General features: G+C 37.7%; 3 protein-coding genes across 4 annotated transcripts; 2 read left to right on the top strand and 1 right to left on the bottom strand.

Annotated features, from left to right (window-relative positions):
• Window positions 1-3,961: 3,961 nt before the first annotated feature.
• LOC121809742 (heptahelical transmembrane protein 2-like) lies at window positions 3,962-6,713 on the top strand. The gene is made up of 4 exons (XM_042210516.1): window positions 3,962-4,406; window positions 4,518-4,610; window positions 4,727-4,802; window positions 5,816-6,713. Exons 1-4 carry the CDS (start codon window positions 4,189-4,191, stop codon window positions 6,482-6,484), a joined length of 1,056 nt encoding a protein of 351 aa, XP_042066450.1. The 5' UTR covers window positions 3,962-4,188; the 3' UTR covers window positions 6,485-6,713.
• Window positions 6,714-7,427: 714 nt separating this feature from the next.
• Window positions 7,428-9,242, top strand: LOC121809743 (50S ribosomal protein L35, chloroplastic-like). Its single transcript, XM_042210517.1, has 3 exons — window positions 7,428-7,796; window positions 7,870-7,986; window positions 8,985-9,242. The coding sequence occupies exons 1-3, from the start codon at window positions 7,542-7,544 to the stop codon at window positions 9,057-9,059; spliced, it is 447 nt and encodes a 148-aa protein (XP_042066451.1). The 5' UTR covers window positions 7,428-7,541; the 3' UTR covers window positions 9,060-9,242.
• A 69-nt stretch (window positions 9,243-9,311) lies between these two features.
• On the bottom strand, window positions 9,312-15,447 carry LOC121809741 (autophagy-related protein 11-like). Of its 2 annotated transcripts, XM_042210514.1 has the most exons (6): window positions 14,977-15,447; window positions 13,594-14,884; window positions 10,697-12,314; window positions 10,330-10,547; window positions 9,988-10,201; window positions 9,312-9,915 (listed from the first exon to the last, which is right to left on the bottom strand). In XM_042210514.1, the coding sequence occupies exons 2-6, from the start codon at window positions 14,535-14,537 to the stop codon at window positions 9,523-9,525; spliced, it is 3,387 nt and encodes a 1,128-aa protein (XP_042066448.1). In that variant the 5' UTR covers window positions 14,538-14,884; window positions 14,977-15,447; the 3' UTR covers window positions 9,312-9,522. The 2 variants fall into 2 exon arrangements, with proteins under 2 accessions (XP_042066448.1, XP_042066449.1); XM_042210515.1 differs by having other exon boundaries at window positions 13,594-15,447.
• Window positions 15,448-15,828: the final 381 nt, after the last annotated feature.

Genomic DNA, 15,828 nt, shown 5'->3' on the forward strand with positions numbered 1-15,828 from the left:
TTTCTTGTCCTGGTCCAGCCATTTTTGTTTCCAATTTTTTTTTATGAATTTTTATTTTTCGATCATATATATATATATATATATATATATATATAGAGGTTTGGGAGATGAAATAACTGTGTTGCGTGACAAGTGGGAAATAGAGATTGAAAGTAGTGTACTAGTTTTCAGGATTGTTGTGATATTATGTTTGTTGGAGAAGTGTTTTTTATTGATGGTGTTGAATTGGTCTTACTATTATGTTTGATTATGGGTTGGCAGTTATTCTTGTTCAACATAGTTTGGTACTGTGTTATTAGCTATAATAGGGATATAGATATTTTGTGCGTATTAAATTCCACAAAACATAAAAAATTATTACTAGTACTACCTTATACTGGAGTATTTATTTGTGCATATTAAATTCCACAAAACATAAAAATTTGTTACTAGTACTACTAGTGTCTTCAACTTTGAAATATATTAAGAAAATGAATTTAATTTTATTTGAAGGAGTAAAACGGACAAAAATTCACTACCCATTTTTATTCACCTCAGATATACAGTAACTTTTTTTTATAGATCAATAATATTTTCGCTTTTACATCTGTAATTGCTAAATATATATCGAAGATCTATAGGATGATTCCAAAAATTCTTGAATTTCGTCACTCCTAATATCGACCTCAAATCTTCTAGTCAATTACTTTCACTCACGAGTTTGAATAATGTGTAGCGAATAAGCTATCAAGTCCTAAATCTAGAACAGAAATATCACAACTTGCGTAAGTTCAGAGAACTAATGCCTAAGCGTCGTAAAATATTGATTCCACCTCGAAAATCTCATCTCATATAGTATGGAGATAGATTTGTTCCATTATTTTATTTTCTTGTATATATGTCTGTGAATTTTCGTGTATTATCCTACACATTTAAAGAGTATTTAATGAGCTTGGCTCTCATAACTGCTGGCTGTTATTTTTCATAAATGCATCGATTATGCTACCAATTTACTTTATTTTCTTGATCTCTTCTTTATACTCCTTATTTGCATTAATAATGTGATAACCAACAACGCTGGAGTAATTTTTCAGTGCAAGAGATTTGGAGTTAAAAGTTGAATCACTTTGTAGAAATCGATATCTTGCCCCCCTTATTCCTTACTACTCCCTCCGTTCTATAATAGTTGAGTCATTTTTTTCGACACGTGATTTAAGAATAATTGTGTTAAGTGGGTTAGGTAAAAAATGAAAAAAAAAATAGAGAGATGAAGAGAGAGTAAAGTAAGTGAGAAAAAAATGTGTTGACTTTTACTAAAAATGGAAATGACTCCACTACTATAGAACATACCAAAATGACAAAATGACTCCACTACTATGCAACGAAAAGAGTATTATATAGGTGGGCTCCGAGCTCGGTTGACATGAGGTTTGTGCTTATCCCCTTATTTTTCTTTTTATATATTGTTGTTGTTCTTCCCATCTCAACTGGTATTTCAGACTTTGAATTTCTTTTTCTTTTACCTTTCCTCAATATGCGCCGATGCACATTTCATTAAATTGGGTACCAAAATTGCCAAGTCAAAACCGTGGCTTACTAGCTTCTTAATATAAGTATAGACAGATTGTTGTACACTTTTGATGAAAAGATGAATACTCTATTGGAAAAAGTTTCATGAAGCAAAGAAGTAACGTGTATGATTTGCAATTAGGTTGGTCAGCTACACTAGAAAACATAGGTATATAGTTTACTTGGCTGAATTTTTTTGGTTTTGGGGCGTTAGGTGGCCATACAAAGAAACAAGTTAATCTATGGAAGGTACTAACCTATAGTTTCGATCAAAACACAATTATATAAGTACTCTATAAATTAACTATACTAAGTTGCTAACATTTAAAAAGTTAGGCTGATCAGGTCATATGATAACGTCGATGGATATTTATATATTATTAAAAACAAAATTTTAGATTATTCTCAATTACTCCCACAAGCAATTAAAATTTTGAAGTTTTTGTGTTGTTTGCCTCAGATTTATACGAGTTATTGCAGATCAAAATAAAGTGGAATTACTAGCTAGATAACGTGGGAATTACATAAAACGATGAATATTCAAAAATAATTGCGCCAACTTATGAAATCTAGCTCAAATGATTGGAAAAAAAAGGAATTGCCATCGTGCTGTCTGTGCATAATAAAAAGTTGCAAGTGGTCATAGAATTTTGTATAAATCACAAAGGAGGTTGTGACAAACTGACAATCATCATGCCATAACTTTAATTTGTATAAACCGATGCTACATATTTAGTCAATTATTGAGAGGTGCTTTTTAGCAGGAGGTTGGCCAAGCACACATACTTATCAGGAAAAAAAAGTGAACTTTGGTTTGGTTGCATGTGAGCACATGGCAATTTGGATTTGGTAGTAAACGGCCATAACTTTCCAATTTATTTTGAATTTATTTCCCGTTTTATTGTATTTTCTCGCTTTTTTAATCACCTAAATAAACCTCTCTTTCCAAATTAGCCCTTCAAAATTCAAATTCACACTTAAATATCATACGATACGATTGTTGTAATATTACATGTATAGCACATTTTTTAGAGCATCCACAATGGATGCCCGATCGCCCGAGATCGGGCTCGAGCGTCGTCGGGCATCCATTGCAGACATCGGGCATCTTCGGGCGCGACCGATCCGATCCATCGGGCACGAGATCAGGCATCCATTGCAGCCCGAGCCCAATCGGGCTATTTTTCAGTTTTTTTTTTAATTCTTTAAACCCTGATTAAACCACTATAAAAATACCCAACTTTCTCTTCACCGCACTAATACTCTCTACTCCTCTCACTTTCTCTTCTCTTTTCTCATTTTCACACTTTCAAGAATGGATCCGAGTCAAATTTGTAATGTTTAATATAATATATTTTGGTATTTTATTAATTAAAAATAAAAATAAAAAATAACAATATTAAAAATTAAAAACAAATTGAGTTTAATTGATAGGGCACCCACTAGGGCCAAACCATTGCAGAAAGAAGGGGCATGCTGATGTGGTAACCACTAGGGCTTCCACTATGACATCATTTTCTTGGAGTTTTATCTAATTCATGAAACTTTGCCCCTATCACATGGAGGACTCCATTTCAAATTAATTGACAAATTTAATGTTAAACATTCATTTAAATTTAATTTTAAATCCAAACTGGCTATCTCTTGTAGCTTAAAATACTATACTAATAAAGACAAACTTACTTCTTTTTTTAATAAAATCATAAAGGGTAATGAATTTGCAGTGGTTCTGCAGTTCATTTCAAATTTGACTAATATATATTACTAATATTAACTACTTAATTATCAAAAATGAAGTGATTATTAATAATAATAATACCAGATGTCCAGATCTACGTCATTAGTATTGTGTCATAAAGCACTTCCTAATTAGCAAGAATTCACTATTTTTTGTATATAATTCATATTATTAGTAAACAAAGAAAGGAAATGAATTGTAGATAATTGAAGTTCTATATTAAATGTTCCCTAGATCCAACGCGTTGTCAATAGAAAAAAAATAGAAGAAATCTTTTCCACATATCTCAATAATCAAAATTAGTCATATGAATGTGATTAGGATAAAATTTATTGGTTCCCTTTCTAGAATCGAATTTCCTTTATTCTCTTCATATTGAAAATCTTCCACCAAAGTTGAATTTCAACACTTGTGTCACCAACCTAACTAACGGTCCCTCTCCAACCTGGACATGCAAAAAGTTAACATAGTTGCCGACCATCACCCTCAGACACGTGGCCCATTCTGATTGCTTTTCTTAGCCATGTGTACATTGACTTTATCTACATTTAATTAGGTCAGCGCTCATTTACTCATCCAATCAAACCCCCATTCCCAATTAATATGCTCCCGGCCGCATGGGATCCCTACCCCAGCACTAGAATACCCTTCTGCCCTTTTAAATATAAATTTAAAGGATAAATAAATCTGGACGCGATATTTGCTGGTGTTATATAATCTCTTCGCCCATCATCAAATACTCCATTCTTCGCAAGGCATTTAATTGAACACACACATTATTCTAGCTGTACGTATTGGCCGTCGCTGGAGAGGATCGGAGGAGCAATTGTTTAGGGTTTTTGGACGGAAAAAAGAGGTTCATTTTGTTCGCCAGCTTCGTAGTTGAGAAGTGATCAGTTAGAATGAGGAGAAGAGCGGTGAATAGCGCCGAGAAGGTGGAGGACGGTGATAGGAAGAAGGCGGTGGTGAAATTGGAGAGAAGGCTGCTCAAGTACGAGGAGCTGCCGGAGTATTTGAAGGATAACGAATTTATAACGGATCATTACAGATGCGAGTGGCCTTTGAAGGATGTAATTCGCAGCGTCTTCACCTTGCACAACGAGACGCTCAATATCTGGACGTGAGTCGATTTCAATTCAATCGTTTTGTATTTTGATTCAGTTTTCGTGTTTTCTGTGTGGATTTTGGAATCAAAGTGTAGAGATTCTGATTTTGGCTCGATTTTGTTCAGGCATTTGATCGGATTCGTGATTTTTTTCGGATTGACGGTCATCAGCTTGACGGACAAGACGACGTTCAAAAATGTGTTGGCCGCTTTTTTCGGGTAATTCACGCAATTGTAGTTGATTGTTTGATGATATTTTGGGCTTTTCTTCTTCTTCACACATTTCACACCATTTTCTTATCGTTTTGAATATTGACCAATAATTGAATCTGCAGAGAGGGAAGCGACGGATGGTTGTTCAAGGCGACGATGATGATGAACCAATCCAACGGCTCTAGCGCTTTCTTTTCGGTTAGTGTCTTTTCTTCTCAAACTTTGGAGACAAATTACGAAAAAAATAAATTAAAGCTTGCCATTTTGGACAATAGTAGTCAGGGGCTGGTGGGCCTTTACACACATGCTGTTTTTTATTTATGGTAGAAATTCCCCACTAATAAAAATCTTAATAGCAAATAAAACGTGTACTATATATATTTTCCCTATATTCAAAGAGGTGTGACTTGTGCGATTCATAAAGTGGCTGGCATGATGATTTTTCTTGTTGGTTCAAATGGAATGCATCTGTCTCAAGCTGGCAATTATAAAACAAATAGAATGTCTCAACTCTCAAGCTAAACTCAGAAACTAATTGAGTTATATACCGGATTTATTACTCATTTAACTAAGCTATTTAAGGAATTCAATTATAACGAATGTAGTAGCGTAATCAAATTTTGAAAATGAGTTAATGTTGCAAACATTACTTGTAATCCATTATATGAACGCTAGGAACAAACTTTCAAGGAGAGTATTTCTTGGAAACATTGATTGAATCTAATGCGAGCACAACTGCAAAACTATTACGCTTCGATTTAAATATATGTGGACTGTTGTAAATTAGACTAAAGTTCAAAATTGACCACGTACATTTGTTCAATTAAATTTTTAGATTCTACATATTAAGTTTTTTAACTTTTGATTCTAAATACTAAGTACTATATTTTAGTCCATATTTAATGGTTCCGTAAAAAGTTAACTGTTAAACGCATTTTTAAGTTCTAAAGTCCAATATTAGTCTTGTACATTTGCACAAAAACCTATTTGGTCATACAAATTTAAGTGTATTATCTTTTGATCCTAAATAATACGTTTCAATTAAATTAAAATCAATTTTAACGGAACCGTTAAATATGACCAAAACACAATGTTTGAATCCAAAAGTTAACAAACTTAATTTATACTATGATGGAATCAATCCTACACATGAAGACTTAATAATCCATATCTGTGAATTTAAAAAACTAATATTGGACGTGGAAATGCAGGATTCATATCTGAGACATATAGCAGAATCACCAATATTGGGCATGAACATATACTCAAAGTCAGTCCCAGTATGGCCTTGGTTGGTATTCCTGGGCGGAGCAATGACCTGCTTGATCTTCAGCACAGTGTCGCATCTCTTCGCCTGCCACTCTCGGCGGTTCTACTTCTTCTTCTGGCGGCTGGACTACGTGGGCATCTCCCTGATGATCATCTGCTCCTTCTTCGCCCCCATATACTACGCCTTCTCCGACCAACCTCACTGGCGCTTCGTCTACCTCTCCTCCATCACATTATTCGGCATCCTGGTCATGGTCACCCTGCTGGCCCCTTCTCTCTCCAGCGGCCGTTTCAGGTCCTTTAGGGCTGCTCTGTTCCTCTGCATGGGATTCTCAGGCGTCATTCCGGCCACCCACGCCGTCGTCCTCCACTACGACCACCCCTTGATTCTAGGATCCCTTTGTTATGAGATTGCGATGGGGCTTTTGTACGCTGTTGGGGCGGTCTTTTATGTGACCAGGATCCCTGAGCGATGGAGGCCCGGTGCGTTTGACATTGTGGGCCACAGCCACCAGATTTTCCACGTGCTCGTCGTTGCCGCCGCCTTGGCTCACAGCGCTGCCACGCTCATTATCATGGAATGGCGACGGGATTTTACTGCCACGGCTTAGTAGGTTGTGATGATTTAATCGCACGAGTTCCTCTAGTTTTGTTTCTGTTCTGCTTCTGCTTCTGCTTGTGATGATGATGATGATATCATATATATATATATATAGATATAGTTATACTCATTTAGAAGACATATTCGTCATCCTAACTTTCAGATTTCGTATTCAGAACTATTTGATAAACATCGAGGTAACTTAATTGAATGGAAAATTATTCAAAGTTATTGATCAAGCTCATGCGCATAAAAAAAATACTCCTTCGTTCTGTTATGTTCCATTAACAGAGTCATTTTTTATTTTTATTTTGAGAAGTTCAAAGATAATTGAATCATTTCTATTTTTAGCAAAAAGTATCTGTCTCTTTTATTTTATTATCTCTTCATCTATCTTACTTTATTCAGCATCCATTTAACACATTATTCTAAACTACATGCCCAAAAAATGTATGTATTAACAAGAAATGGAGGGAGTATAGTTTTACTTTTTAAATGGTGGTAAAAATTTATGGAAAATAAGTGGTATCTCTATAAGAAAGTTGTAAACTCCACGCATAGTACTAGACACATTGAAGATCTCCAAAGGTTTGAAAAGAGAAGTTTGTCAAGCCCATGAGATCATAACTCATATGCTAAAGTTCTCAAATTTTAGTAAAGAAATGCACAAAGTGGCAAAGTATAGAATCAAAGTGAAAGTGAACAATAGAGCTAATATTAGATTTTGGCTTGATAATTGGATCGAGACGATACCCTTGAGATTCTCTTCCCAATGTTATTCGCGAAAATTGGCATGGAGAAATGTAGCCCCACCGCATGCACAACTTTTACTTGGTATTTTTGCTATATATGCAGGCTAAACACCAATGATAGTCTCTTTATATTTGCCTTCCTTGGGAGTCAAAGATGAGTTCTATGTCTAGTATAGGGATGAATAGTGGGCCATATCATTTTTAAATGCAGATTTTCTAATAGTCTAGGATTTTTTTGGGTGAATTGTTGGAATCTCACCTTTTTCCGAAATCTCTCATTTCTATCCATAGCCACAAAACAGAGCTCTCACTCTCATGCCAACGGTGACAATGGCTGCCATCTTTTCCTTCCGTCTCACAACGCTCACTCCGCACTCCGCAACACTCCCATCCACACCCTTAATCAACAAACGCGCCTCCTTGTCCCTCAATCTCAGTTCCTCCCGCTCCATTTGCAGCCCTCGCCCCCTCGTTCTCACCCAAACCCTCAACACCTCCACCTCACTTCGAAGGAATCCACAACCGCCCATGGTGGTTTGTGCCAAAGGCTACAAAATGAAGACACACAAGGTATATTTTCTGCTGTGCAATGTGCGCTTTAGGGAATTTTTGATAGCGATGTCGTTTGAATTGGGAATTTTAGGCTTCCGCGAAGCGGTTTCGCGTCACCGGGAGCGGCAAGATTATGAGGAGGAGAGCAGGGAAGCAGCATTTACTCAGGAAGAAGAACACCAAGAGGAGATTGAGACTTTCTAAATCGGTTAGTGGCTTTTTAAACTCAATTTATCGCTGTAGATTGCTTTTTGCTGTTATTAATCCAGTTTTTATGTAGGTATTGAATTGAATTGAATTGTTGTTTTGGACTGTGAATTAGCTGATTGGTCTTCAAGTAACAGGAATGCTAGTTTGAATTAGCTTCTTTTAAGGGGGTGGAGGGCAGGAATAAAGGATGAGTTTGCTTTTTTTCATAGGTTTTGTATAGTAAATGGGTATTTGGCTTTGACATTTTTCTACTAGCTAGGAGAAATGTACTAAGTAATTTTTGATTAAAATGTGATTTTGTTGGATAGTCTTTGTTGTTCTTATAGTTTCTGTAAGCCCAGAGGTCTGTTGAGTAAAGTTATCTTTGTTGGTTTGATAATTAGCAAGCTGGAGTAAGAGTAGAGAAAGAAGAAAAACATGTCTAGATTGTGATTGGCTATTCAAAAATTTCAATTAGTTTCTCGTCTCCGACTTACAATATTACGAACATGTTGTACCTGCACAAGATAACATCATTGATGCATCCGTGACGTGTAGTAGTGATGATGGAATAGGGGATTGAAACCTGTTTGCATTTGGTAGTATAAATTGATTGCTATGATTTTCTGAATGGTTCTATAGCAATTGAACGGAAGGGCCGTAGAAGTGTTCAAGATTTTGAGGTTGTGGGTGATTTTAGAGCTTCATTCCGAGTTATTGCTGGGAAAAAGTAGTTGAATAGGTCCAGTCCAAATAAAGTAGGTTTTTGTCATGAAAGGAATGCAGCTCAGTAACTAGTGTTGCTACGAAAAAGCTTTTTATGACTGCAGAGTAAAACTTAAGTGCCAATACAAAACTATTAAGTGTTGGAGCAAACCGGCATCGTGTGAAGGGCATTAGTCCTTGCTTCCATGCATATAGTTGGCTAATTCACCAATTTGATAAGTGGCAAGGACGTAATAAGTCTTTTGTTTCTACCAAGTTATCTAACGAACAATTATGTGCTCGTTTTTACAGATCCAAGTTGATCGCAGCGATTACGACAACGTGATAGGCGCCTTGCCCTATTTGAAAGTAAACCGGGCTAACTGAAGCTGATGGATTCTTGTTTCAGTGCACTCTTCACCTTTTGGCAATTGAAAATATTTCTGCATCATTTCCTAATTCCAGTAAATTTGTTAAGAGCATCACTTTTTAGCTTTCGCTGAGATTATTATTTGGTTGTGAAGAATCTTTTTTATTGCTAGATTTAAAAGAAGCACTTCACTAAGCAAACTCAACACCAGGTACACTGGCATTCCATTATATTTATAGTGGAATGAGATGTAATCAATTGGATCAAGATTTAGCTACGGATTACATCTCTTCATGAGCACAGAGATGTAGTAAAAATGAACATTTTTATAACATATTTACAACAGTTGCAAAGTCTATTTACAAAGAGATGGGATTGGATTCTCATCTTTAGAGGAGGGACCAAGTCATGCTCACTAAAAAGTCCAGTTTATAAAATATTTACACTTGGTCTCTTCCATCACATCTATCTGCAACAAGATCAGGAAAGAGGGGAAACTACCACACTATCAGGTAGCATGGCTGCAGTCACTACATAGTATTCACACCCAACAGGAAGACCGTAGGGATTGGGAATCGAATCTCGATCTAGAGTCAACTCTTTGCCTCCACTCTCGGAGGATGTCACTGTATCGCTACTATCATCGGCTGGCAGAGGAGGCTTCACCACCCACTGTTCAATATGCACCACCTTCCCTAATATGTAACTCTGATTTTGGGAAACATTTTCAGTAAATAACGCGACACATTCAGCTGAAAGAAAATAGTAGGGGCAGCCACGGTTGACGGCCTCATAGTGCCCGGAGGAGTTGAGGATGAAGGCAGCGACCTCATGGACTTCTAAACGACCTATACAAATCTTATCTTTGTTTGCCTGTGACAAGAATGTTTAAATAAGATGATCTTGTAATGAAATTATTTGAAATGGAACATAGAGACCAGATACCTGCTTTTCCCAATGATGCTTCAAATAAAGAGTGTTAACCAACTCATTCTTCTCTTCTAGCTCTTTGTTAAGCTGCTTATTTGCAGCTTCAGCTTCTGTGGATCTTTCGAGGAATTCTGCACGTTGTCTCGACAAAAGACCAACCTTAGTGGCAAGCGTCTGAATGCATTCACAAAACTCAGAAGCACTGGCATCATCGACCTCACTCGAAGAACTGAGAATTTACAGAAGTGAGCACGCTCGTTAGATTCAAAAGTCAAGAACTCCACAGAAGGGAAAAGGAAGGACAGGAATTCAAGTAGCATTCGTCCTCACAGGACTGCTCAAGAAAATAATACCAACCTATATAAAGACTGTGAAAGAGCATGTAAAGTGTCAGCAAATGCAACCACCTCGACCGATGAGACACAGCTTCTCAGTCTTGCAAAGAGACCACACATGTTGACCACAGTAGTGTGCAGCGCATTATACTCTGAGGCCCTACTATCAATTGCGCAAAGATGTGTCTGGGCTTCCTCTCTGGCTTCGTGTAAGCAATTCTCCAAACGAGCACAGTTCATCTGCAATACAAGAAGCAAGGTGTCTTTCGTGACTGCCTAAAGCAAAGGTGAAGTATGCATATTATGCAAAGGAAAAGAACATAACTAATCATAGAGCCTTAGGCGAAGCCCATAAAACGAAGGCTTGCACTTTCAAGTTAGTAATGTACCTGAGATTCATTCAGTAGCTTCCGACTGGCATCCAAATCCTCCACGAGTCTGGAAATTTCATCAGTTAATGTTTGAATCTTTCCTTCTGCGTCGTCTAATTGGCATGATTTCTCTGCTAGTTCATTTTGCAGCTCCACCAAAACTCCACGATTTCCTTTCCCATCCAAATCAGGCGTAATCAGCTGAGACATGCTGACGGTCATATTACTCGAAGTGATGCTCGTGCCAGCATCTGACTGTGGCTTTGTCATCTTATCTTTTTCACAAACATGCCCTTTGTCACGGTGTAGATCTAGCATCGATGAATCCAGCTGAAAATTCAACATAGTAGACGAATCAGTCATATTATCATCCAACCCTTCCTGTGACTTCTCGTGTTCCGTTAAAATCTCGGATTTTGAAATGCTAGACGCGCACAACACCTCCTCCATTGCTCGGTGCATATGAACCGATTCAACCCCCGAAACCTCTGACTTGTCATCATCAGTCTTTGTAGTTGAAACCGTCAAATTAGGCTCATCCTCACCTCGCATATGCTGATCAGATAGCCTCTGCTCAAATTCTAGAATCCTTTTTTTGTAGGATTCACACTGCTTCTGCTTAGCCTTCAGCATCAATTGGAGGTGTTTTTCATACTGATCTTTCAGATTTAATGCTTCGGAAGTCTTTATTGCCACGTTTTTCAGTAAACTATCTTGTTTACTTTCATCGAGAGATTCATAATCAAGCTCCATACTCATGGAACATATTAGGGCAAGTTTCGAAGCAAGTTCAGCTTTCAGCTTTGCATTCTCGACTTCCATCTTGCTAGTACCCGCGATCTCCACCAACTCCGACTCCTCAAGTACTTCCCCGTAATCATACTTTTCAAGGTAGCCCATTTCCTGTTCTGCTTCATCTGCCTGATAACTATCATTGCACATGGGCAACGAGCTCTTGAGAGTCCCATGCTTCTCACTCTTCGGAAAGAGTCCTAGCAATGATTCAGGAGCATAGCACTCTAAATCTACAAGGTCTATATCGAGCAAATTAGAGTCGAAAGGAGCTACATTTACATCACAGGGATTTGGGGTGTCGTACAATCCCATAGATGCTAAAATATCTCGAGGGATAAAAGTAGAATGCGCTCTAAGGAACTCCTCACGTCTCCTAACCTCAGTATTCCTCTCCATTGCAAGTTTTTCAGCCAACTGCCCCGCCATGCCCATGTAGATTTTCATCGTGGCTTTTCTCCTCACAACTTCAGCAAGACATGCTCTGTATGCAGGAGTAATTCCACGAACTACTTTTAATTGCTCAAAGTGGTCATCTTGGCGCTTTAAAGCCTCGTGGAACACAGAAAACTTGTAGCGTACATCCTTAATCTTGTGCTGGATATATGCGATTTTTTGCATAAAATTGTGCACAAAGATATTCATCTCATTCTTTTTATCCCTGCAGAAATTGAGCAAACTAGATATTGCACCCTCGCATGCCTGCATCCTCGGAAGATAACTTTTGTCATGTCTATCATACATAGGCCCCAATGCCGAGACTGCATCATGAGGACGCATTGAAGATGACATCTGGCAGGAAAGACAGTCGTCGACAAGATTCTTCACAGTATTTACATCTTTACTGCATTAAGAGAGATATTAGTGGTCATTACATAATTCCCCTCTTCAAGAAACTGCTGCAACAAAGAAATCAACGGTAGCAAGGAAAAAAAGAACAATGATGACAAACAGTGTTGTCTATGGATGCCATGCAGAATCCACGTGTTCCCAATATTGAGAAATCGTAGTTGTCATCTGGCCGAAACCAAAGATTTCTTAAGGCATCTCCAGGGTTTCAAAAGGCTAGGGCTTTAATTGCACATAACCAATTTCGTCAATACATGTCCATTATGATAACAAAATCAATAATAATAACAACATTGATGGTAATACCTCATCAATTTTAGCATCTACTGGTTTCACAATTTATCTTAAAAGATAAAATCACATGCTATATTCGTAAAATCCAAACCCTAAAACTAGCAACGATATTTTTTTTATGTTGCATATTACATAGTTCCTATCCCTCAAATACTCAATCCTATGTTTTAAGTTCATATCTATTATCCTTCAAACAAGTTGAATGGGTAACAGATACGCACATGAAGCAAATAAAATATACTTATAATTACCAAGAGGATATAAATATCATTTACAATAAGTCTCAGAATAGAAAGGAATTATGACCTATTCCTGCTTCCCGTCATCCAAATAATCTACCGACCCTCTTCATACTGTGAATTTGAGCACTACATCCGTTATATGGAAAAACTGATTTGGTTTTCAGGTGTATCTCGGGAAAAGGTCATATACTTTGTCAAGTAATAAAAATCATCTTATACCGACATCCAAGCACCGCCCTTGAGTTTTTCTTGTTGACTAGCTAAACACATTTCAAAGCTCGAACACTTATTTCCATGTCATCTTCACTTTTGTCATGTTGTTTTGCATTTCGAGCATTCAATGATTTCTACTGAAATAGAGTAGAAAACAAGTAGGGTTGAATGAGACAAGATGGCGCTAGAAAACAAAGATCCCTACGGTCAGAGCGACTTTCTACTTTTGCATACGCTAGAGAGAACTAGAAAATAACCAAAAAAGTCGTCAACCTAAAGGGGAAAAAATTCATTACAACAAGTTTGACCGGGCTAAATCCTGGTGATTCTCAGTCGTAAATATTTTTAATGCATGTGATCTTCTGGAAATGGTGTCAAGAAAACCTAATCAGGACCATGTTGCCTAATGCAGTGAATTACCCAATGATAAACATAAAAGGAATAAAAAGATGTGAGCATAATCATTAAGCATACAATCACACTAAATGCATGCAAGATTGAGCAATGGGGAGGAAAGAAACGGACCTTAACGCCTGCATTATGCTCTTTTGCTCAGTGATAATCTGTTGGCGATCTCTTATAGGTGACTCCAAGTCTTTGATAAGAAACGAAGCTTTGTCCGAAAATAGATGTTCTGCATTGTTCCTAAGCTCTCCAAATTCAAGTTTAAACTCCGAAACCTTATTCTGAAGCTGCTTGTGCAAACTACTGCAATCCTCCCACGTCTTCTGCAAGCTTTCCTCTTTCACAAAATCCAGCAAGCACTTGCGGTTAGCAGTCTGTAAAGCCGGCATAACTCGTACAGACCCCAGTATCTCTTTATCCCTCACAAATGTGGCCAGGAGGTTGGTATGAACACGGTGCTGCTGTGAATAGCATTTCATAAAATCCATGTAGTTTTGATTAATCATCTTATAAAAATGATCCAAATTACCCCTAGCAATCTCCAATGCCTTCTCTTGCACCTTCTGCTCTTCCAAGAGCCTCTCGCATGCCTCAAATCTTGCTTGAGTACGACTATAAATAGCATGTCCGCGGTGAAAATGATATCTGAACTGCATCTCGTACGAAGGCAAGGCCTTCAGAGCAGGGTCAGAAGCATCATCCAGAGCAAGAGAGTTTTGAGAAGGAGATGGCAACGAGGGGTTAGGAATATCAACGATATCAACCTGCACGGGCTCAGGATATGGTGACTGACTCCGCATCCTTGCCTTATTAAACAGAAAGACTTCCCTTTCATCAGATGGAAGCTTGTAAGCTGAGAGGGTTCTATGGGGTTCGAGCTTCGAGTCCCGGCACAGAAGAAGCTGATCACTGAACGGTATACCACATGCCGACTCTAGAAAACTCCCCACTGCCTCAACTAGAGTGTATTCGTCACACTCAATCTTATACGACTGCCCATTCTCAGCAACGTGAACCACAAGCCTGCCCGTCTGAGCAACGGCTTCTGAGACACTAGAATTCATTCTTAGGTCAAACCAATCCACCACAACAACCCTCAAGATCAAACTACTCTGCAGCTAAAACTCAACCCCTCATACTAAAGCACTCAACACCTAAACATGACAAGCATATTATCACCAAATTCCTTAACAAGAACCCCAATTTTTCTGATTTTGCAACACATGAGATACAAAGAGACCCAGATTTAGCTTAACCGAAAACAAAACCACATTCAACTCAACAAGATACCAAAATCCCCAATTTATCCGAATTGAATAATTGCTTCCCCATATTATGTGAAACTGAAAACAAAACTCCAATCGGCACCGACTAACATGCCATCAGCAAAAAACCCAAACTTTATCCACAACTGCAATGCACAAACCACCAAAACAAGACCTCAGAAACATAAGAAAAAGGGAAATCACAAAAATAGGGCTTCGCTGCAGAGCATCAAACTACCTTAAAAACACGAACTTGCGCAACTAAACGACAAGAGCGAGAGAGTGATGCCAAAAGCATACTCGAATTTCACCCGCAAATACAAGAAAAGGGAAGTTCAACACGAAATCCATGCAGTATTTTATTCTCTCATCTTGCGTATGCGTCAAGAAATACACATATGGAGTATCAATCTCCTCGCAATGGCGCGGAGAATCGTCTCTGTGATGAATGAATGAATGAATGATTGATTGCAGCACTGCAATTTCCTTTTCTCTTTTTCTTTTCACATATATTCGCCTTTCTTTAGCACTTCCTTTTTTTGTGGATAGAAGAGAAGCTTCAGATAGAAGCCGCGAGCGAGCAAGGAATTGAAGATGCTGTTGATGTGTATCAAATCATGTGTGGTCTCCAACTAAATTTTGTAGAGAAGACCTGAAATCTATGGATTTTAGTTGAGTTGTAGATTTCTATAATAAATAAATGTATCACAATTGATTTTGTTAACCAAAACTTAGAGCTTATCAGTTATCATCGCCATTGTTAGAGCATCCCATCTTGCCAAAAAAGCACGGATATGGGCCCGGACTGACTTTTTTACTCTCTACTCTTAGGCAAGAGCACAACTCCACATCCATGCTCTTCCGCAAGGACATGCTCAAGGGTCTCACCATTTTATTATTCAATTTAAATAAAAACATTTCCACAATATTAAAATGCATTAAAAATACTCGGAATACTATTACAAATTATAAAAAAATTAAAAATTACATAATTAAAATCCTAAAAATTAAAAATTACATAATTAAATTCATAAAATTAAAAAAACCCACTACTCATGGCCGAATTTCGCCCAAATGTGTTTGATTAGGT

The sequence above is a fragment of the Salvia splendens genome, chromosome 6, assembly GCF_004379255.2.
Source record: "Salvia splendens isolate huo1 chromosome 6, SspV2, whole genome shotgun sequence".
Lineage (NCBI taxonomy): Eukaryota > Viridiplantae > Streptophyta > Magnoliopsida > Lamiales > Lamiaceae > Salvia > Salvia splendens.